The 22,856-nt window shown below is 44.9% G+C and overlaps 1 protein-coding gene across 1 annotated transcript in view; it reads right to left on the reverse strand.

The window, feature by feature from the left end:
- TMEM132D (transmembrane protein 132D) overlaps positions 1–22,140 on the reverse strand; it is a 287,698-nt gene extending 265,558 nt beyond the window's left edge. The window contains exons 1-2 of the mRNA XM_019539389.1: positions 22,092–22,140; positions 20,509–21,397 (exon numbers count right to left, since the gene is read on the reverse strand). Of these exons, the coding sequence (XP_019394934.1) occupies positions 20,509–21,397; positions 22,092–22,140 (938 nt within the window). The remainder of the gene's footprint in view (positions 1–20,508; positions 21,398–22,091) is intronic.
- Between the last annotated feature and the right edge of the window lie 716 nt (positions 22,141–22,856).

Below are 22,856 nucleotides of genomic sequence, written 5' to 3' on the forward strand. Positions count from 1 at the left end.
CCTACAAATAAATAAATGAATAACCCCATCCCAGCTTGCTCCAAGTGCTGTGCATTTAAAGATGTGCACCGAATACTGTTTGACAGCATAGAGGATCATCTGGCTCTTGGCTAACTTGTCCCTCAAACCAGCCTTGAGGAGCAACCTGCTTCAGATTTCCAGGCCGAGTCATTCAAGCATTGTTTCACTGTTGTTCTTTTTCCTAATTCTTCACTGGCCTGCCGTGCACTTGGAGGAGCAGCTAACATGTCGGCTACAGACCTAGAGCCCAACATAAGCAGGATTTATACTGGCATAACCCAATTTGCCCAGGTTAAGCTTCACCTCACGTGATGGAGCCTACATGAGAAGACTAGCTCACAGGATTTTAAAGGTACAATGAGTGAACTGTCAAGTTGACTCCTGGTATGGCTGTCTAGGCAATCTCTTCTCCAGTGCAGGACCCTTTCCTGAAGTTTGTGTTTAGTGCAGGTTTACAGGTGAATAGTAACAAATCCTAGCTCTTTCTACAGCGATTTTCATCAATAGATCTCAAAGGGCTTTGCAAAGAACGAGGTCAGAACCATCGGTCTTATTTTATAGATGGGGTAAGTGAAGCAAAGAAGCAGAGTAACTTTCCCAAGGTTATCCAGCAGGCTACTGGCAGAACCAAAAATAGGAACTAAACATCAAGTCTCACGTCTCAGTAGGGTTCACTGGGCCACATTAGATGGGAGCTCTGAGGAGTACAGGGACATTTGTGCCATGCCGTTTTTTCCTATTGCTACCCTATGACTCTTCCTCATGTTGGAGAGGAGGTCTTGACCTTGCAAAACTTTGCTCATGTGAGAAGCTTCTCCAAAACGAACAGAACTGCTCATCCAAGTAAATATTACCCACAGAAAGGAGTGCAAGTATGGGCCCTTGTAAAAGCCACATAGCTTCCCCCTGCCCAAACAAAAGCTTAGTTGAATATGTTCAGATGCCCTTGTTAGCACAGCTTATGATACGATCATACGAAAACAATATTGGCAGGAAAAGAAAGATGAAAAAGTACTTCTCTTTATAATGTCCAAAGGAAGTGGAAAGAAGAAAGATTAGACATTAGCTTTAAAACTAATTAGTCGTTCAATTCATTTGCCACAGAAAAAGGCAGGATGCCACCACTGTGTCTGGCATGGCATGAGGCCGTTTGAACTAATGCATTTTAAAACATCCGGTTTCACTGCAATTCGACCCAAGGGCATTTTATTGGCATGTACCGATTTCTCTGTGCAGATGAGAATCCTTTGAACTAATAAAACCACGACTGTGATTTACAAGTGCTGTTTAAGAAGTTTTTAAAAAAAGAACCAACCAGAAAATTGGAAAATATGCTTTCCTTATAACATTACACAGTAATTTTAAGAGATAATGACTGATAGGAGACAGGAGGAGAAGGAGACTAGGAGAGAGCACAGAAGACACAAAACTGGGAAGGACTGTGAACAGGTTAGAGGATGTGAGTGCAATTCAGGCAGATTAGAAAGTTGGGCTAGAGCTATCAGGATGAAGTTCAATGCAGACAAATGCAAGGTGCTACACTGCAGGGGGAATCATCAAAAACACAAACGTAAGATGGGTGACCCCTGGCTGGATGGCAGCACAATGGAAAAGAGCTTGGTAGATCACAGACTCGATACAAGCCTGCAGTGTGATGCAACTGCTAAAAGGTGAATGGGGTTTTGGATGCATCAACAGGTGCAAGACACATAATGCCTCTCCACCCAGCACTGGTTAGGCCTCATGTGAAGTACTGTGTGCAGTTCTGGCCTCTACATTTTAAAAAAGGCATGGAGAAGTCAGATAGGGTCCAGAGGCAGGCAACAAAAAAGATCTTGGAAGGCAAGTCATATGAGGAGAAACTGAAGGAGCTAGGCATGCTCAAATTGTGGAAAAGGCGCTTAAGAGAGGACATGACAGCAGCCCTCAAATATTTGAAGAGCTGCCTTAAAGAAGAGGGAAAGCACCTTTTCTTTCTAGCTGCAAAGAGGAGGATTTTTTTTCTGTGGCAAATGAATTGAACAGCTAATGAGTTTTAGTTCCTGCCTAGATGGTCTTGCCCCTCTGCGCAGGGTCAGACCAGGTACCAGATTTGGGGTCAGGAAGGAATTTTACCCGGTGGTCAGATTGGCGTGGACTGTGGGGCTTTCTGCCTCTCTCTGTAGCAGCAGGCATGGCCCTCAACCCAGGATATCTTGAGCATGTACTGACAACATTTCACAGAAGCAGGACGTTGGCTGCCTTGGTTCCCCTGGTTTGTGTGTGGCAGGTTCAGATGTTAGGTCTGTGTTGTGTCAGAGAGGATGGTAGTCTTACGTAGACTTTATATTATGGTTATTATGGTTTGTATAGGATGGTTTGGATAAGGATGATCTTGCCTCAGGCAGGAGATATGACTAAACGACCTCCAGAGGTCCCTTCCAGCCTGACCTCTCTATAATGCTATGCAGTGTATTTCTGAAGCATGGCAGTTTCTGCAGTGTCTACCGTGAATAAATTGGAGATACATGAAACCCAGACATTTTAGCTTGCAGGGATATCCATGAAGGTCACTACTTTGGTTCATTAGTGTTCATTCATATCGAGACAGACAAGATAAGACCAAAGAGCAGTTAATCAGGGAAGGGCAGTGTTGTGAATGACCTTGATAATGGGGAAAAGAAGACAACCAAGGGGAAGTTGGGAACTGGTTCAGAAAGAAGGTGCCATAGACAAAATGTCAGACTAGGGAGGGGATTCACTAAACTTCACAGGAACTGGAGTTGGGGAAGGAGGCACACAAGGGACAAAACAGATTAGCACTAAGGAAGAGGACAAAAGAAAGGCATTCAACCTGTGGTTCTCTGTTCTTACAGCAGAGGTACCATCAAGGCTGAGACGTCAGAAAATAGTGCCATAATCCAAGCCCTAAGGGGAAGCCGTCCCCTTTATGTGGTTTTATGCGGCTGGTAACCTTCTTCATTGCCCTTCATTGCCCGATTGTTTCTCCTACTCGAATAAGATTTATTTCAGTGCTAAGAATAAAATTGGATCTCGCTCAGCGCTGAGAGCGCACGAGCCGTTTGCATAATATGTCAGTCTTGTTTAAATTTTTCTTAAATTGACTACTAATGATCTTGCTTCTGCTACCTCTTGTATTTATGCAGCCTCTTTCATGTTTGCTGGCTTACTATTGATCAATTGAATTCACCATCCAGCGCAGGGTGTCGAGGCTCTGAAGCAAGGTGGCAGCCCTAGACTTCAAGAGGGCCAACTTCAACGAGTTGAGATTAGTGGGAGATTAGTGGGAGAGGTGCTGGGGTTCTTGAGCGGTCGTTCCTTAAGGAGACGATACTCAGGGCCCAAGGGGTGACCATCCCAACAAGAAGCAAGGTGGGCAAGAGTGCCCAAAAGCCCCCCGGCTCACCAAGGGCATCCGGGAATGCCTGATTGCCAAAAACGTGGTGTACACATGGTGCAAGGGGGGTGCTATCTCCAAAGAGGAGTATACCTCCTCTGCTCGGGCCTGTAGGGGGGCTGTCAGGAAAGCTAAGGTGGACATAGAGCTAGGACTAGCATCCAAGATCAAAGATAATAAGAAGTCCTTTTTCAAATATATAGGGAGGATGAAGAAAGCACCAGGAAACGTGGGGCCCCTGCAAGATACGCTGGGCAGTCTGGTGGTTGCGCCAGAGGAGAAAGCAGACCTCTCTAACAAATTCTTCACCTCCGTTTTCCTGTGCAGGGATTGGGACTTCTCCACCGTGATGCAAGACAGACTCGAGGGGAACGCCTCCAGACTTCAGGTTGAGGAGGACCAGATTAGAGAGCTTCTCAAGGGGCTGGACATGTTCAAATCAGCGGGTCCAGATGCTCTCCATCCCAGGGTGTTGAGGGAGCTAGCAGGGCCCTTGGCACAGCTTTACAAGCTTTTGTGGTGCTTGGTCCAGGTGCCAGATTATTGGAAGATAGCCTACATGGTCCCCATCTTTAAAAAATGGAGGAGGGAGGACCCGGGCAACTATAGGCCCGTCAGTCTCACCTCAGTCCTAGGGAAACTCTTTGAGAAGATCATCAAGGAGCACATCTGCGATGGGCCAGCTTCAGGGATGAGGCTCAAGGGCAACCAGCACAGTTTCATTAGGGGCAGGTCATGTCAGACCAACCTGATTGCCTTTTATGATCAAGTCACAAAAGCATCGGATGCAGGTGTCGCCATGGACACAGTCTTTCTGGACTTCAGCAAGGCCTTTGACACTGTCTCCCACCCCATCCTCATTAAAAAACTAGGCAACTGTGGCATTGATGCCTAAACGGTCAGATGGATTGCAGATTGGCGGAAGGGTCGCCCTCAGAGGGTGGTGGTGGATGGGTCATATTCGACCTGGGGAGAAGTGGGCAGCGGAGTCCCCCAGGGCTCGGTCCTTGGGCCTGCACTGTTCAATCTCTTTATCAGTGATTTGGATGATGGGTGAAAAGCAACCTGTTTAAATTTGCTGATGATACCAAAATTTGGGGTGAGGTGAGCACGCTAGTAGGGAGGGAAAGACTGCAGCAAGACCTGGATAGGTTACAGGGGTGGGCTAACAGAAACAGGATGCATTTCAATACTGACAAGTGCAGGGTGCTGCATGGGGGCAGTAGTAACCAGCAGCACACTTATAAGATGGGGAGAGCACGGGGGCAGAAAGGGATCTTGGAATCATTATTGACTCCAAGATGAACATGGGCCGACAATGTGAGGTCACAGTTGGCAGGGCTAACCAGACCTTGTCGTGCATCCACAGGTACATCTCTAGCAGGGCCAAGGAGGGGATCCTCCCCCTCTACATGACACTGGTCAGGCCACAGCTGGAGTACTGTGTCCAGTTCTGTGCACCCTGCTTCAGGAGCGATGTGGACAACATGGAGAGGGTCCAGAGGAGGCCACCCACATGATCTGGGGACAACAAGGCAGACCCTGCAATGAGAGACTGTGGGACCTGAACCTGTTTAGCCTTCACAAGAGAAGGCTGAGGGGGGACCTGGTGACAGTTTATAAATGTACTAGGGGGGACGAGAAGGTTTTGAGTGAGACCTTGTTTCCCCTAGTGTCCCCTGGCATGACAAGGAATAACAGCCACAAGTTGTTGGAGAGGAGGTTTAGATTAGATATCCGTAAGAACTACTTCACAGTTAGGGCGACTAGGATCTAGAACCAACTTCCAAGGGAAGCAGTGCTGACTCCTACCCTGGGGGTCTTTAAGAAGAGGCTTGATGCCTACCTGGTTGGAGTAATTTGAGCCCAGTTTTTCTCTTGCCCAGGCCGGGGGTCAGACTTGAAGATCTACAAGGTCCCTTCTAACCCGACTTCTATGATTCTATGACTGTGAGGTGACATGGAAAATAAAAGAAGTCAGAGTAACCCAAACCCTGAAGGCCTTTAAAAAAAAAAAAAATTTAACAATGATCAAAGTGCACTCCTTCTTCACTGACATAATTTCACATTGCCCACTGCACTTCTAGCATTCTCCTTGGATCCCTTTTTAACAATAATTAGGCATGTAGCAGCATCGGAGCCTTTCTCCCCAGCCTTCCTAAGTCTAGGTGTTTTGTAAAGATTGGAGTCTGGATCTCACCCAGACCTGAACAAATGCAAAGAATGCTGGAAAGATTTTTTTCAAACCCCAAACCAGAAGGGACATAGAATAAACCCCAATTTTTCCTCTCGCAGCCCCCTCTAGCTTTATCGGGTTTTCAGTACTACTTACTCGATACATCTTCTCAAAATGATGGCACCTAGCCCTGTTACCAACACCAGTTGTCCAAGGGAAAGCAAAGGCAGGCAACATAGCTTCTCAGACAGTAGGAGTTTGACAGTAAAAGGCAATGCCTTCAGAGGACCAAATATTATTTATAGTTAGATTAGGGTGGAGTGGGCCAAATGATCAATTAGTGTAAAATCAGGTGGCTCGTTCCTGTCCATAGAATAATACTGCTTTTGCACTACCGGGGGATCTGTGTGATATCCCAATGACAACAATACAGTAAGCAAAGCTGAAAACATGAAAGAACTTGAAGAAATAAAGGCAGAACCATGTCATTTATCTCCCATGTTATCCCTCTCTCTTAATATCTTCTGCTAATAACCAGTTTATCCAACTTGACAATTTTATTGGAAAAAAATTGTATAGGTTAGAAGAAAGACACTGTGAAATGTTAAATTATTTCAATGATGTCTCAACTAGTATAGACTGGACATATTTATCCAGGAAAATAGAGGTGGAATTCAAAAACAAAAGGACAATTCAAACAATCACTGTTACATGGATAAACTGAAGGGTTGATGGATTATAACAAATCTGTGCATTTGCAAAACACTTTCTATCCAAAGATCTCCAATCATTTTATAAATCTGACCGAAGTAACCATTAAAGTTCAGTAAGGAAAACTTTTTTGTCTGTTTAGCAGATGTGGAAAATGAACACATCAAGAGGATATAACTGATACTTTCAAACTTGAATAACAAAAGTTAGGCACTCGCATCAATATTTAGGCATCTGTAAGAAAAATAATTTCATTTCAGAGGCAATGAGAACCCAGAGCTCCCCGTGATTTCACAGGGAGCTGCATATGCTCCCTGATTTTGAAAAGGAGACCAGACCTTTGCTCCAGTGAGCTTAAGTGCCCTACTTTAAAGGACTCAAGTTTCAAAAATTTTAAGTGATGTGCCTGATAGGGCAGAGCTAGAAACAGAAACCACATCTCCTGGCTCCCAGTCACTTCCATTAGTTATAAGGTTCTAGCCACATTTCTCAAACACATTACTTAACATAGGTATAGAGACAAAAACAAAGGCAGAGCTTAAACAGCACAGTTGCATATTCTTCCCATTTAGAGTGTTATATAAAGTAAGCCAATCTCTGAAAATTAAGTCTTTGTGGGGAATAAAACCTCCTTTAAAGTCATTCCTTTCCCACTTCCCCATTGCATTCCTACCCACTCCTACCCAGTACAGCAAACTCTCCATTTATGCCACCATCTCTTACAAATCCTGCAGGACTATAGAAATGTGAAATAAGCCGTCCTTAGTAGGCCAGACAAAAGCACACACTTGGCTGATGAAGTGAGTGAAACTGCAGCTTTTTGCACAGCGGGGTGGCGGTAGGTTTGGTTGCAAGCATACATCTCGCCTTTGGATATAAAATTTTCATGGAAGGAAGAAAGACACTTGAGAGACTTGGTGCTTTGAGTGTTCACTGCAACCCATTTATACCTTGAACTTCTAATCTTGGAACTGCTTAAAGAAATAATACGTCACTGTAGCATTCAGGAATTGCACTATGGGGATGATGTTCACAAGAGCTCTGCTTTATTCTGGGTCACATTTCAACTGGCAGCGCACAAGAGTCTCAGAGCACTCTGCCCAGACTTTCTATCAGGAAAGCTCAGGCTTTAAAGGCAATCTCCAACATTATGCACTATACTGGGGCATACAAGTGTGGGCCTTACAAATGGACTGTTTCTCTAGAGTCCTTACTGTTGTATGCAGCAGTGTAAGAGTTCAAGTACAATGAAATAAACTCTCATTACTGCCAGCCTTCAGCTGCAGATACCTTTGGCAGAAACTGGAAGTTCTGAAGAAAGGACACGGAAGTCAGGTTTACGTAGGAAGCCAAGGGAGAGTGATGCATCCTGCTTGCTCTACTAGCAGGGAACAGACACTGTAAAGGGACGCAGGCTGAGTGGCCACACTGGGATGGGGCCCAGGTGCCACACTCTCAACAGGTGTCTTATTCTTCTATTTTTATATCTCACCTGCCAGACTCAGTGTAACTATAAAGGATATCAGGAGGTGGTATGCGATCCTATAGGGCTTGTTGAGACTAGTGTGGGTCATGATGTCTGAGAGTTGCCTGTGGGGCTCCATCTCCCCTATACCCTACCCTTTCCACTCGGGCGTTCTGTTGGTGATCAGAGTAGGCACCTGTTCTCCCTAGGCTTCATGCACTAGGTAGAAAATTCCATGAAGGAAGAAAACTAAGCAGCCTGGGGCCAGCATAAGTTGGCCAAGCCTGGGGCTCTTGTTAAAGACCTGTGGTCAATGGCATCTAGGCCATGTAAGAAAATGAATAGATTAATATAACTTAAATAATAGTGTCAGTGTCTGCTTCAGGCCTCACCTCAGCCCAGCAGCATGTGGCTGCCTTTCTTCAGGAGGTTGGAGCTCTTCAGGGTTCACCCCTTGATATGAGCCTAATCAGAGTGGGTAGCCTGGAGCCAGCAGTATTAAAAACTCCTGTGGGTCCCCTAAAGGCACCTGACCTCTAGCACCTGCATGACAGTCAGGGTTGTGCGGGGGGAGCCAGTGTCAAGCTGGTCTTTACTTGCAGGTCCTTGGCTCTGGTGTAGGGACATGACGTAGACTGATGTTCCCCCCCTTCTGAGGCTGGTGATGCTTTATGCAGAAGTTCTGGGTTGGCCTGGGCCAACCCAGGCCCCTGCATGCCCCCAACTGTCTTGTGGCTATTGCCAGGTGCTGAGAGCCCCAGAGGGGCTCATCAGCTCCTGTAACTGGGACTTCTAGGTCCTAGGCAGTGCCGGTGGTGCCAGCTGCTTGCCCTCTTCTCAGGCTGGGCCCTGGGCCCATATGGAGCCCAGCTTCCGGCTCTCACTCTGGCCTGGGAAATGGGTCCATGGAGAGCGCACTACCGACTGGCTGCCCATCCCACCCAGTGAGTCGGGGTGTGGAGGAGTGTGCTGTTGGCCCACAGACTTACCACTTTTCTTTGGATCCAACCGGGAGTACGGTGCCTTTGGAGCACTCTGGCAGTCATTGCCCTGGCAAATGCAGGGCTCAGCCAGGTCCCTGCTACAGACTCCTGATAATATAATGACTTCAACACAAATTTACTTTGCAATTTAAAATAAGTACAGCGATCTCTTGAAAACTGGAGTAGCTGCAGCATAAGACAACATTTGCATTTTTGTCCTCCATCGTGGTACCAAGATGTTATTGTTCCATTGTGGCAAGAGGATATTGTTTCCTTCTATGATGAGATGATGTACTCTGTGGATGGAGGGAGAGCAACAGATGGGATATATCTTGATTATAGCAAAGATTTTCACTGTCTCACTTGATCTTCTCATTGGTAAGCTAAGGGAATAGATGAAAGTACTTTGAAGGGGATATTTAAGTGGTTGAATCATCCTGCTCAAAGAATAGTCTACAAAGGCTCAACATCTGGTTGGAAGGAGGTATCTAGTGGGATTCCTAACGGGTCCATTACTGTTCAACATCATCATTATTGACTTGGATAATAGGATTGGGAGCACAGTCAGTGGATGATGCTAAGCTGATTGGAGTTTCTGCCACTTTGGAGGGTAGGATTAGGATGAAAAATGATCTTGATACACTGGAAAAATTGTTAAAAATTAAACAAATAAAATTCACTAAGGACAAACACAAACCCCTGGACTTAGGAAAGAACACTTTAATGCACAAATACAAATTGGGAAACAACTGGCTAAGTTGCAGAACTGCAGAAAAGGACCTAGGGAGCTGAATGTGAATCAGTGATGTCCACTGTATTAGCAGGAGCGTGGCCTGTAAGTCAGGGAAAGTGACTCCTCTACGTGATTTAGCACCAGTGAGGCCTCAGCTGGAGTACTCTGTCCAGTTTTGGGCACCACACTTCAAGAGAGATTTAGACAAATAGGAAGGAGTCCAGCAGACAGCAACAACAACATATAGGCCCTAGGAAACATGACTTAGTCTTCTGAACAATCCCTTTCTTCCCACCTTTTTTTCTGAGGGAGAGAGGGGGATGCGAATCACATCATGTGAGAACAGCCTTTGGATACCTGAAGAATGGTTATAAAGAGGACGAAGATAGACTATTCTCTACGGCCATGAGACAATACAAAGCAACAGTCTTTAATTTCAGCAAGAGAAATTTATATTGGGTCTGAGGAAGAACGTCTCTTTCTTGTGGGTGGTTAAGCATTAAGAATGGGCTACGGTATGGACAGACAGGTTATGGAATCTCCAGTCCTTTTTTAAGAGCAGATTTGGCAGACACTTGATGTATGGTTTACACATAGATGACGTTCCCTTGGGAGGATGTTGGACAAGGTGACTTCCTGAAGTCCCTTCCAACCCTAATGTCCTGTGATTCCTGAAGCCACAATGTTTCTTCTGCAATCATTTTCTTTTATGCCCAGTATCCTCCAGCACTCCCTGCTCTACAGGACTTTCAAGTGCACTGCTGCAACACAACAGAATCCACAATTTGAACTTGCTTTCCAAAGAAAAGGAAGACAGTAGGTTATGGGCATACAGTATTCAGTCTCTTACAGCGATGGGCATTTTTCCTGCTAGACTTCACTGTACAGCATCACTAAGCACCTGCATACTATTTCTCATCTTCAAAGTGTTATCGATATTATCAGTAGGTGCAGAGAGGCTCAGTGGTTTGACCAAGACTAGACAGGGAGTCAGTGTGACAGCTGAAATGAGAACCCAGCTCTTTGTGGCTTCCAGTTCAGTGCTCTGATCACAAGCCGTAGCTCAAAGCACTATCCATTCTTCACTATCTTAGGCCTTTCCCTCCCCCAGTCCTCCTTCCCACTTCCCCCCCTGCACGTACACACATTCAACTAGCTAATTTTAGTCTTTACGGTGCATAAAAACAGAGCTTTGATCTTATGGGCTGTGTCATTCGCAAAAATCAATGTCGGCTGCCCAGCAATTTCACATCTAACTAGTCTAAACCCTCCACTGTGTGAACAACAATTGCCGTGGAAAATAGCAAGGGCAACTATCTCTAGCATAACAGCTGAAGAATGATCCTCTTGGCCCAAATCAGAGTGAAGGAACTTCCAAAAACTTAACATAGCTCCTCTGGAACAAAAATTATTCCGAAGCAAACACTAGTTTTTGACCTGTGATTGCTTTGCATGACTGTCTTTTCTCGTTTTTGACCTGTACAGCCTATATATTCCATCTGTTCAAAGTATGATTTCCAGTCCACTGGAGCAAAAGCAATGGTAAAAGCATTTTTGCCAGAAGCCCTTGGCTTCAAATGATGAACACGGATGCCAAGTCCTGCTGCCAGTCAAGACAGGACTTCTGAAAACTAGTGACAGTTTTCAAATAATAAAATAAACAAGACTGTTCACTCATATCTCAGTTCCATTAGAGAGGGGGGAAAGCTCTCCGTTCTGCTAACATGTGCAGTCCCTATATCATGGATATCATTTGGTATTAACTGATGGTATGAATGGCAGGCAGATGCAGGCCCTGAGATATTATTGATTGTTTCTTAGTAGCAGGAGGATCCCAGAGTTTTAGGCACTGTGTATACACATTATAAAGACAGTACACCTGACCTGCAGAATTTACAGTCCAAATGAACAAGACATTAATGGGAGGAAGGATCTGTTATTATACCCATTATACAGACGAGGACCTGAAGGACACACACATTAGCTGTCTTGCTCAAGATCATACAGGAAGCCTGTAGTCCAGCCAGATACTGACTCTAGGTCTCCACAGTCCAGGTCCAGTATTTTAATCATAAGATCATCCTTCTAAAATGTTTGTTGCATTGAAGCCCGCCTCACTGGTTTCACACTGGCCTGCACAGGGATGTTTTTCCAAGCCTCCTACCTCCTCCAGTTCAGAACAATTCCTTTTGTGCATTCTCACCCCACTTGCAGAGGAAAAGCTAAAGGACTCTGGAGTGCATGCTGCCCTGCTGCACTTTGGGATACACCCCAAGCTGACATTGATTTAACATGGAAATCATGTGCATGCACAAGACAGAGAGAGAGAGATCCCCCACACCCTCTAGCTGCAAAACTGAAGCATGGCTGCTTGTTGCGTTCAATGCCAGAAGCAGTTCTAGATCATTTGATATCATCATTACTGTCACTACAAAAAAAAAAAAAAAAAAAAAAGGGAGGCCATGGTAACAGAGCAGTCAAGGTGCCTCTACTGATCCAGAGGCATGAGTTCAAGCCTTCCTTCAGACATGTGCTGAGGGCTGCCCCAACGGTAAATGCAAACCTTGTCAGGCCAAGAAGTCAAAGGCAGACAGCTGCAATGCCCAGTGCATTACTGCCTCGTATACGACGGACTACAGAAACTGATGTTTCTCAACCACCTCAACCCATTGCAGCACCTGGGCTCAGGCTAAGCATCTGACTTCTTTTTTTTCCCCCCACCTTTGCAAGAAAGCATCCCTCTCTCCAAAACTGTAGATGGGAACAAGGATTTTCCACTTCAGTTCTAGCCTCCTCCAAACAAGCTCATTGGGACACAGCTAAAAGCTTCTTGGAGACTATGTGCAACCCTGACAGCAAAGTAAAAAAATCCTCACGGACGACACAAGGAATCCTGACACGTTTCCTTTGTAGCCTCGATTACCTTCCCCATTACAAATAACTCAGCCCATGGCCTTATTATGCAACCCTACATTTTTTTGGTTTGTAGATTATATGACCGCTACATGTTTTCATTCAGAATAGCGAAGGAAAAAAATCTCTCCTCTTATTCCGCTAACAATCATTCTTAACTCTTCTTTGTCCCAGTTTTAAGGGCTAGAGGTTATATTTCCAGTGCAGCCAGCTGTTCACATGTCTCTTGTTATAGTTACTGAGTTATATAAGAAAACAGAACGTGGTTTTCCAGCAAGCTTATCAGGCACACAGCAGTCTACAAGGCAACGCTAAATGGTAGTGCAGGCAACAGTAACGCTGACCAGAAGCACAGTAACACCTTGTGTGCAAAATAAATGTAGCTTGCATGCACCCATTTCCTATGTGTAGGCAGAGAGATGGCTGGAACAGCTCAGATACTTCTGAGGTGGTACAATCTCCATCCCTGGAGGTTTTTAAAACCCGGCTAGACAAAGCCTTGGCTGGGATGATCAAGTTGGGGTTGGTTCTGCTTTGAGCAGAGGGTTGGATAGATGAGCCACTGAGGTCCTTTCCAACTCTTATTTTCTATGATAGCACTGGTAAAATTTTGGTGAGTAGGCAAGATCTCAGCTGTAAAAGCAACCGGTACAAACGGGGATTTTAAGGTTTCCCTTCCCACTACCAGGGCTTACAGGGCAAGCCAAACAGTGAGCCGTTCGCTCTGCCCAAGCAGAAGGACACTGTAACAGAATACAGGACAGAGGAAGAGAGAAAAGGGTAGAGGAAAAGTCACCTCCCTCCTGAAGCTAGGGGCAGCATTAGTGCCCCAAAGGCTTTTACTTGGTTGGTCTCCTCCCCCAGACTGGAAAGTCCAAGGGCTCTTAGTTTGGCACTGTGACCTGGTGCCACCTTATCTCAGGTTATGGAACAGTGTGGAACATGTCTACAATTTCTCCGCCTGTGTGTCTATCCCGGTCTGCCTTGAAGGCTGTGAAATTGTGCAACAACCAGGCTTTTAGAAATCAATTAACCCTTGCCATTGCCCTGGACCACTATTTTAATGCATACCTAGTTTACCCATAAGTCAGTTCCCAAAAGCAAACCTTTAAATGCCATTTTCTAGCCATCAACATACAGGTACAGGGGTTTACCTGGAGTTTACTTCAAACCCATGTATCTAACACCAGACTTCAACTTCACAGAACAGCATGATAGGTATGGCAAAGTCATGAAAAAAAAAAGGAGATATCCAATGCTAGGTAACTTAAGGGGTTAATGCATCTCTCGGGTTCCAAGTTCAAACACTAAGCTTAAGGTACGAGTAAAATTGCTTGAACAAAGCTTCTCTTTCTCTTAGAGTACGTCTTTGTTCCCATTCAGGCTGCTTGGATAAGTCAATTCTTTGTCCCTCTATGAACTTTACAAGATTGATATGGACACTCAGAAGTGTGCAGCAGTCAATATGCTGGGTCTAATCTTTTTGAACTGTGGAAAATAATGACAACAATGTAAGAACCAACAATGAACTATTTCATCGTCCATTTCTTTAAGCAGAAAGACAAGCATAGGCCAAAAAATGCCTTCTTGGCTCCCAAGCGTGCAGGTAACCATTTTCCAAAAATTCCCCACAGTTGTCCCCTGAAACTCCCATACCAGGCACAAAACGGATGCGTCACATGCCTTAGATAAAGGCAGGGAAGATGAGGGCATTGCCAGTACCCTGCCACTGCAGTGACAGAAAAGTCAAACTATACTTGGTTGCTGACAGAGCTGAGATGAAATACCACCGCCATTCCTTTCCCCAGCCACTTACTGACAAATATTTAATCCATTACTGCAATTTAGTCTGACTACTAGGGCTGTGTGAAGCTTCGGTCCCTGATCCGATTTGGCGGAGATTCGGCCCAGTTTGGTGGCCGAATTTCCAAATCTAAATCGAATCATAGGACTCTAATCTCTCTGAATCAAATCAAAACCCTCCAAATCAATTTGAAGAGACTTGGAAAGATTCAGAAATTCAGACACAGACACAGCTTTAAATGTTTTTTTTTCTACATACCTTGAGGTAGCAGGTGACTCATGAATGGTGTGATGCTGGGGCGCGTGCAGTGTCCCATAGAAGCACGGAGAAGGGGGGCTCCCTAATGCACTCGGCAGCAGACCCGAAAGTAGACCAGCACTTCTGGTCCACTTCCGGGTCCACCAGGGAGCATGCAGGGTCCCCCCCATGGCCCTCTGGCTCCACAACTGGTGCCTTCTGGGTCCGGGGGGGGGGGCAGGAACCCATGGCCCCCCATGGTCAATCCAGAGGTGGGGGGTGGCACACTTCCCAGTGGACCTGCAAGTGAACCAGAAGTACTTCTGATCCAAATCTGGGTTCGCCACCGAGCATGTGGAGGGCCCCCCTGCACTGCTGTGGGACCCCGTGTGTCCCAGCATCACAGCATTCACAGGCTGTGCTCATATCTTGAGGTATGTAGAAAAAAACATTTAAAGCTGCGCCCATGTCCGAATCACTGATTCTCCAAATCAGCATCAAATATTCAGGTTCGGATTTGGCCAAATCGAATCAGGGACAGCGATCTGAATCAACTAATCGAATCACTGTCCCCAATTCAGGCCGAATCTGAATCCGAATCGAATAGAACCTGCTTCGCACACCCCTACTGACTACCTGTGCAACACAGGACAAGGAACCTCAGCCAGCAACTTCTTCATCAGCCCCATCACTTGCTATAGCTAGCAGAGTGGAGAAAGGCTTGTATCCTTTCGCAGAAGAAATTGCCATGGATAGGATACCTCTAAGAAGAAAAAGCTGTGACTCAACCAAGAGCAATCGATGCAGAATCTGGGGGTTGTGCTTGGGCGGGTAAGAAGGGAGAAGAGTAGGGAACTGCCTCTGGGTCGGAGGCTAGAATTGAGTTGCACATCTCTGCCATATGCTGCTGTATATTTCTGGTTTATATGTCTCTAGCCAGGGTTATTGTCCATTGGCAGAGGCTGCACATGGAAAAAAAAATGGCTTGGGGCAGTGGTACTAGGGCTTCATTCTTGTGCCCAATTAATTCCCTCACAATCTCTCTCTAAAATCATACCAAATAAAAATTGCTCATTTAATACAATGTCTGCACTGCTTTTGATAAAGCAAAGCAAAAAAGCATGCCCATTAGGAGCTCCCTGCACACCCAATGGTGCCGCTCGGGGGGGCTGCAATGTGCATGAAGATTGAAATGTCATTCATTGATAGGACAGATATTAGTATGCAAAGGCAGACCTTAAGTGTTAATCTGCCCTCATTCTATTTTCAATGAGGGGAAGAGAGCCTTAGAAAAACAAATCCGTGTGAATAATGTAATCCAGGTCTGACATTCGACTCCTATTGGTCGTTTTTCTGTTTGTTCACTCTTATCAGTCCAACCGGATTCTCATGGCTCGCTACTAGTAAGCAAATGGTAGGGATTTTTCAAAGCTGACAGTCACTTTGGCAAGACGGTGTTCAAGGATCTAATTAAACCATTGGCTCGATGCTCCCAGTTGCAGAGTAGCACAAAAGCACTGAGGAAGTAAAGGCAAAGGAAGTTCCTGTGTCTCAGTGCTACATCCGTGACTGGGAGGGGCACTGTCATGCTCTTGCTATTCTTTCCCCCCCACCATTATGTGGAGTGGCTGAACAATTGTTGCATTTTTTAGTTGTTAGTTTCCAGTGATGGGAACCAATATAGCCATTCCCTTTCCTATTCCTTTCTTCCCAAACGGTAGGATTAAGGAGCAATGAACACTTCTGTTCATGCCTTCGTATTTCCAATTTTTTAGGGCCGGGGGTCCCCGCTCAGAGCCGCACCGTGTTTGTATCTCTGCAAGCCAGCACATTTATAAATTTCAAAGAATTTTAAACACAATTAGGTTGAAGAAATGGCCTCTGATGGCTTCGACTACTTGCTTGCTGCACTGTGCGGTCTGAAAGCAGAATAGCCTGTTAGGCTGCATATTATCAGTGCTGTCTTCTATGTAACTGGCAATGTGCAAGGCAGGGTTACACAAAATAATGGATAAACTAGACTGACATGTCAGGTCCTATTTTATTATAGGAGACCGTACTTCAGTCACAGGGCAGGTTTCAGAAAGATTAAAATTGCCAGGCCACTAATGTCTTTTACCCCTTGGCATTTAGACTAGCAGCAAAATGAATGCTTAGCAGGGTATTTATATATACCTGCACTCATTCCAGTGCAGCCCTGTGTGCAAAACTGATAGCCTCAGAAACATCATAGATGGAAAAGACCTGTTAAATCAGGCTATCCATCTCCTGGGAGGTGATACAGGACTGCTCCCTTCGGAATATTTTTGGTACATAGCCAATCTAGTTTTAAACAGCCCAAGAGATTGGGCTTTCCGTATTGTTATACCATCTAATCCTGCTCAATATTGGGAAGCTGCACATAACATACAGCCTAAATTTCCCATGAATTTTGAAGTTCTTTATTGCAAAATGTGATTCTGAGAGTGCCTGAGCTAAAGCTGGGGACAAAAAAAAGTGAGGGGGCAAAATTATCAAAAGCCTAACAGTCAGACATTCAGGTGGGATGTGAGAGCTCAAGTCCCTCATCTGCCATTTTTCCAACTCTCAGATGGGAGGGTTGTGAACATCAGGTTATTGCCCCTCCCCATTTCCCCTGCTGGAGCTGGCCGACACCGTATAACTATTTAAGGTGGGAATCTCAAAGCTACATCAGGAAATGAATGACCCAGTCCTGTGGGAAACATCCAGTCCTATATGGACTGGGTATCCAAAGCCATAGCTCCCTTATAAAGCCTCTGCTTCAATTTTCCTTCTCTCCCTAGATTATAATATATGACAGGCAGAGCAACTTCTGCATCACGCTGCTTCAACACGTAAGCACAGAGGGTGCCATTTTCCCCTGTGCAGAGAGCTGGCAAGACCACTACTCCCTCCTCAGCCACTGGGATAATGCTAGCTCTTATCACAGGGGTGAATTTTACCCAAAGCATTTAACAGACCACAACATTTGCCATTTCCTAGCACTGTGACCTAGTGGCTGTTTACCAGCTTAAGCATAAGACACAGACAAACCATCAGGGGCTTGCATTGCAATTATTGCACTGAGAGGCAGAAGAAGAACATCGATGCTACAATGATGACTTAAGTATTAAGAACAGGTTAGAAGCACAGAAACACTTTGGAAACACGGTGGGCAGAGTTGGGAGGGAAGGGAGGCTTCTGGCGGTACCTAGCACTAGCTACAGCCCCTCTTACAGTGTAGAAGTCAGTCCTAACCACTCGGCTAGTACAGTGGCATTTGAAGTAAAATTGGCCAAAGGATTTTGCTGGATCAATCTCCAGAGAAACCCGTCCACCTTGCCATCTGAACACTTCATCACTTGGGAAATGTGCCTTTTAGAAAAACTCCCCCCACAAAACCCTTCCAAACATGTTGAAATGCCCCATTTGATATTCTTGGAATGAAGCTTTTCAATTCTTCATTTGTAAAATAGATTACATTTCATTTCTCTAAAACACTGCATCATCTTCTAGGCTGGAACAGTCAAAGTCAAAACTGAAACATTTCAATTGATCAAAAACAAATTGTTTTCAACTTTTCTTGTTTAGAGAACTTGGAAATGCCCAGGGTCCATTTCAATTTGAAACAAAGCCAAATACTGAAATCTCCGAATCTGTCACACAATGGACCTGTTCTCTTCCGGCCAGCTCTGCTTTCAAGTTATCACCATTCATTGGACCGTACAGGCTTTGATATCAGGTTTTAGGCCCTTATTTCTAAAGGTAAAAAACAATTTTTGGATGCATTTGTTCTCTTTTAGACTGAAAGGGTTTCTAATACTTACTGTTAAACCAATTTTCGAGCATAGTAGCAATTTCTGCATGCCTCTGAAGCTATATCCTTTTAAAATCACAAGTACACAAATAACTAGGAAAGTGTGGCTGAACAATTACCTGTCAGACAGGTCATTTGAATTCCCAATAGCTAACAGCATAGAGATTAGTCAGTCTGCCCAAATAGTAGGATGCCCGACTAGTACTCGTTCTATACCCGCACCTTCCTGGCATTAAACAGATCAGGCAGCAGACAGCTCTCCTCCACAGCGCTCCATATATCACACCCGTCTAAGTAGAAGACAGTTGGGTTCAGCACTTGAAAGATTTGAATGCTACCAAATCTGTTTCTGCACTTACTCGTGCCAACATCAGCCCACTGATTTCCCCATGAATTCCACCCGATATACCCCAGCACAAGTGATTCAAGGCTTAAGCCCAACGTTTCAGAGATTAAAATGCGTTTGTAGCCTTGCACTGCTGTTGCAATTCCAATTTCTAAGAGTTTGCGATAACGTGAGCTACAAAAGTTAGGGTTTGCATTAATACAAAGGCAAGGAATAGAAATTGCCTTTCGTTTCAAGTCAGAGCACTGTGGCTTTGGACCGTGCTTTAGAAGAAGGTGCCAAGCTCTGTTGCCGGCATCTATGGAGCGCGCTGTAGTTGCTGACTGTGTTGTATTTGTCTGACATTCGTTACAGAGGCCAGTGAACTACTTGCTATTAGGGAAGTGTCTTTTCTCGTGAAGGCAGCGTGCCTGATCCTCCTTCAGCCTACGAGCTGAAGCTCATCGCTATACTCCAGAAGAAAACACAGCACAAAGCACAGCCGATCTCTCAAGTTGAGACTATGACATGTCCCCCCAGGCCTAAGAGAAGTGACATCACTCCTTGGTAGGGGATAATAGATAGAAATTAGCCCTTTGCACCATTCTTCCATAGCACTGTCACCAGCGCAATCCCAGTGCAAGCCGTTGGCACGGAGAGTGACAAGCTTGAAACTAGAGCAGCCACTGGGGACCTTCACAGTTGCGTGTAGTGCACAGCGACTGGCCACTGAAGCCTCATGGTTAATCTTCCGATGTGTCATCAGCACTCGCGGTTCAATACGGCGCGGCCCGGCATTTCCTGGCTCTCCTACAGAGGTTCTGACACTGAGCTCATCACTATCATTTAAGTGCCTGAGAGGCAACGAAGTAAAACAGAACGATGCTGCACCACAAATGACAGGGTTGGCTTCTTCTAAACTCAGCAACTCCTAGTTCAGGTTGAAGAAAAATTATTTTCCTTATGTTGGCAATGGCAGGGGGAGCGGTTGGGGCTTCTTAAGCAGAAAACATTATCACTATTACAGGGCTTACAGGCCATCTGGGTGAGGCATTTAGGTCTGGATCCAGAAAGATTCAATTAATTTCCATAGGAACTATGTCCCTAAAGGTGCTTCTGAATTCAGGCCTTAGTAATGTTACAAGAGGCTTGTAATGACATCAGGACATGTCGAAGCGCTCTGCAAATTCCAGCTCATATGGTAATTTGCAGTTGCTCTTATTGGCACATGAGTGGCTCTCAAATCTACTATTTTAAACTCCCTTGAAGATGCTCAAAGAAAAAGCTTCAAGCGGCAGCTGCCCTTTCCCTGCAGAGGCTATTTTTCTTACTGTTCATTCAATATTTGTCTGGGTAAAAGAGGAAAGGAGACAATGTATTACTAGAGAGAATCAAACTAGTGATAATGTTTGAATTTCTTCTAGGAGGCAGAAATTGTAAGAAGGCTCCAGCCAGTGAATTTATACTTGAGAAAATGAATTTTAAACCAACAGAAATCAGCAGTAAACAAGGGACCAAAAAGGAATATACATACATCTATACACGTATACATACACACACACACACATCTATACACATATACACACACCCCTATATATATACACAAACATACCTACACACCTATACATATACTATATATACATACATATGTGTGTGCATGTGTATATATATCTGTGTGTGTGTATGTATGCATGTATGTATATTCCTTTTTGGTCCCTTGTTTGCTGTTGATTTCTGTTGGTTTAAAATTCACTTAAAATACACACACACACACATACATACATATACATACACATACACATATACATATACATACACATACACATACATATTCCCTTTTGGTCCCCTGTTATATGCATATATCTATGCATCCCACAAACAGCCACTTTGCCTGTAAATTACCAAGGGAATTTAGACTTGACTTACCTCAATGTGAACTGATCCTCCGTTGAGTTTTTAGCAATGGATACAAGGAAAGTTAGAATATCACCTTGTTTGACAGTCTTTGGTATGTATTGGATGGCGATGTTATTATCCAACCTCATTTCACTTAATGAAGGGCCAACATGTGCCTGGTAAAGGAACACACTTCCAATCCTTTGCAAGGGAGGTCCTGACTCATCGATGTCATTGCGCCCAGGTCTGATCCCATTACTTTTTCTCGTGTCCTCCTTAGTGCACTCCCCCTTCTCATCACCCGGCTGGATGGCATAATACAGCTCCACAGGGCTTCCTTCAGACTGATCCATTATTTTCTTGCGGCCGGCAACCACCGTGGGAGGGTTAAACCAGGCCGGCAGCAGTTCCAGCTCTGCCACGCACAATCCCAGATCGCCCTTCAGCCTGCAGCTGCCTCTGACTTCCCGGGTCTCTCGAAAGGCAAACACCCGCAGGCAAGGCAGCCGCTCTGTGGTACTGTAATCATCCCAGTCCCTGCCCACGATGTAGAAGAGGATCTGGACTTTGGGCTTGCTTAGGTAAATTTTGTTGTTCATAATGTAGGCTTTAAGTTTCCAGTTAAAGGAAAATTTGTTGGTGGATACAAACGGATTTGAAGATGACATTAGGTCCTGGGGCACCACTTGTTCAATAGAGAAAGGTCCATAGCTGGCATTTAATATGGGTGGCCTCTTGGATTTATAGATAAAGAAGGACTCCACCCGGGACTGCAAACTGGAGTTCCTCATGATATCCTGGTTGGCTTCCTTGAGAAAGAAGGAAATGTCTGCATTGTGGATATGATAACTCACGGGTAAATAAGTCGGCAGCAAGGAAAATCTCTGTATGCTCTCCAGGATCCCTCGAGTCTCCGTCACTGTTAAAAGAAAAGGAGACTTTAGAAGCTCCAAGTTGAAAACATTCAGCATCTGGCAGCCATCGAAACCCCATCCCCATCCCCTTCATACAATCACAAGGACAATGTAGTTCTCACTGCAGCCTGCCCTGTTTGGAAAATCAGAGGGCAAATTATGGACCTGACTTAGGGGGAGAAGGGGTGTTTTTTGGGTTTCTTGCCTCATGCTTCATGAGCTCTGATAAACTGGGTAGATAGAAATATCTTAGGGTACATCTACATGGTATAATTCAGTGCCGTATTGAGATAGCTCAGGTACCCCAAGTAGCATAGCTCCACTAAGGCCATTCTTTAAAATGTTCCACGGTAGGCTGTTGCACTACCACAGCTGTACTGCTTCTGGTACCCCACCTAGCTTAAATATGTCTGCACAACCACTGAGATGTACCCTTACAGTCCCCCTGCCGAATAAAGTGCTAGTAAGAGCACTTTGTGGCATCGATCAAGACAGGGCCCCATTATACAAAGTATGCAAACAAGGTAAAAGGAGTGCTGCCTCCAAGACTTAATTATACTTAAGACCAGGAAAAGCAGACACAGGTAAAGCGGTTTTCCAAAGGAACTTATGAGTGCAATTAATAACAATGCCAGAAAACAGTCCAATGATTTATCCGCTGGTCCACACCGCCTGTTCTAGTTGCAAACATGCACTTACATTTAAATGTGCATTCATTCATTGCCAGGGACTGAAACCATTTGTTCATGTCTATCAAGCTAGCAGTTGCCTTCCAGTACCCATCATTACAATAATCAAGGGTTGACTTTCCAAGGATGTTCAGGAGTGGCCCAACTCCACCCACCTCCAAGCCTGTGGATACAGCCCAAGCCCTCTCCCTCCAACAGGACATCTGACTATCCAGTGAATAGACCTTCCTCTGGGGTGATAACCACCCTAGTGCAAAAAGCTGAAATGCTAAAGCATTATTTCAGTCCTTCTGTTAGACCTTATCCTGGCTCTACTCACTATTTCTTAGCGGCAACCCCAGACACCAAGGTAACTTAAAATTCATTGTCTTAGTACAGTTAACAGTCGAGCCCAGACACCATGGAGCTAGCCAGCATGCGCTAAATTACCCAGCGTTTGGCACGATGAACTAGCCCGCACTGTTCTATGTTGACTAGACTATTAGCAGTGCCTTAGCTAGTTAATTTTAAAAAAACAGGAGGTAGAAGGACGTGGCACAGAGTCCATGCTAGGGAAGAGAGTTGAACCTGGATTTCCCGAGTCGTAGGGTAGCGCCTTAATCAAACAGCCAACCCTCATCCTAGAAAGCATCTGGATCACCCTTGCTATAATGTACTTGATAAATGCAAGCCATTGTCATGGAAAACCCATTGCCACTACACCTAGACTTTGATTTTTTTTTTTTTTTTTTAAAGAATGGCATGATATTATGCAGTAGAAAACAATCCAAATTCA

Source organism: Crocodylus porosus, unplaced genomic scaffold, assembly GCF_001723895.1.
Source record: "Crocodylus porosus isolate Cpor-Errol unplaced genomic scaffold, CroPor_comp1, whole genome shotgun sequence".
NCBI classification, from domain to species: domain Eukaryota; kingdom Metazoa; phylum Chordata; order Crocodylia; family Crocodylidae; genus Crocodylus; species Crocodylus porosus.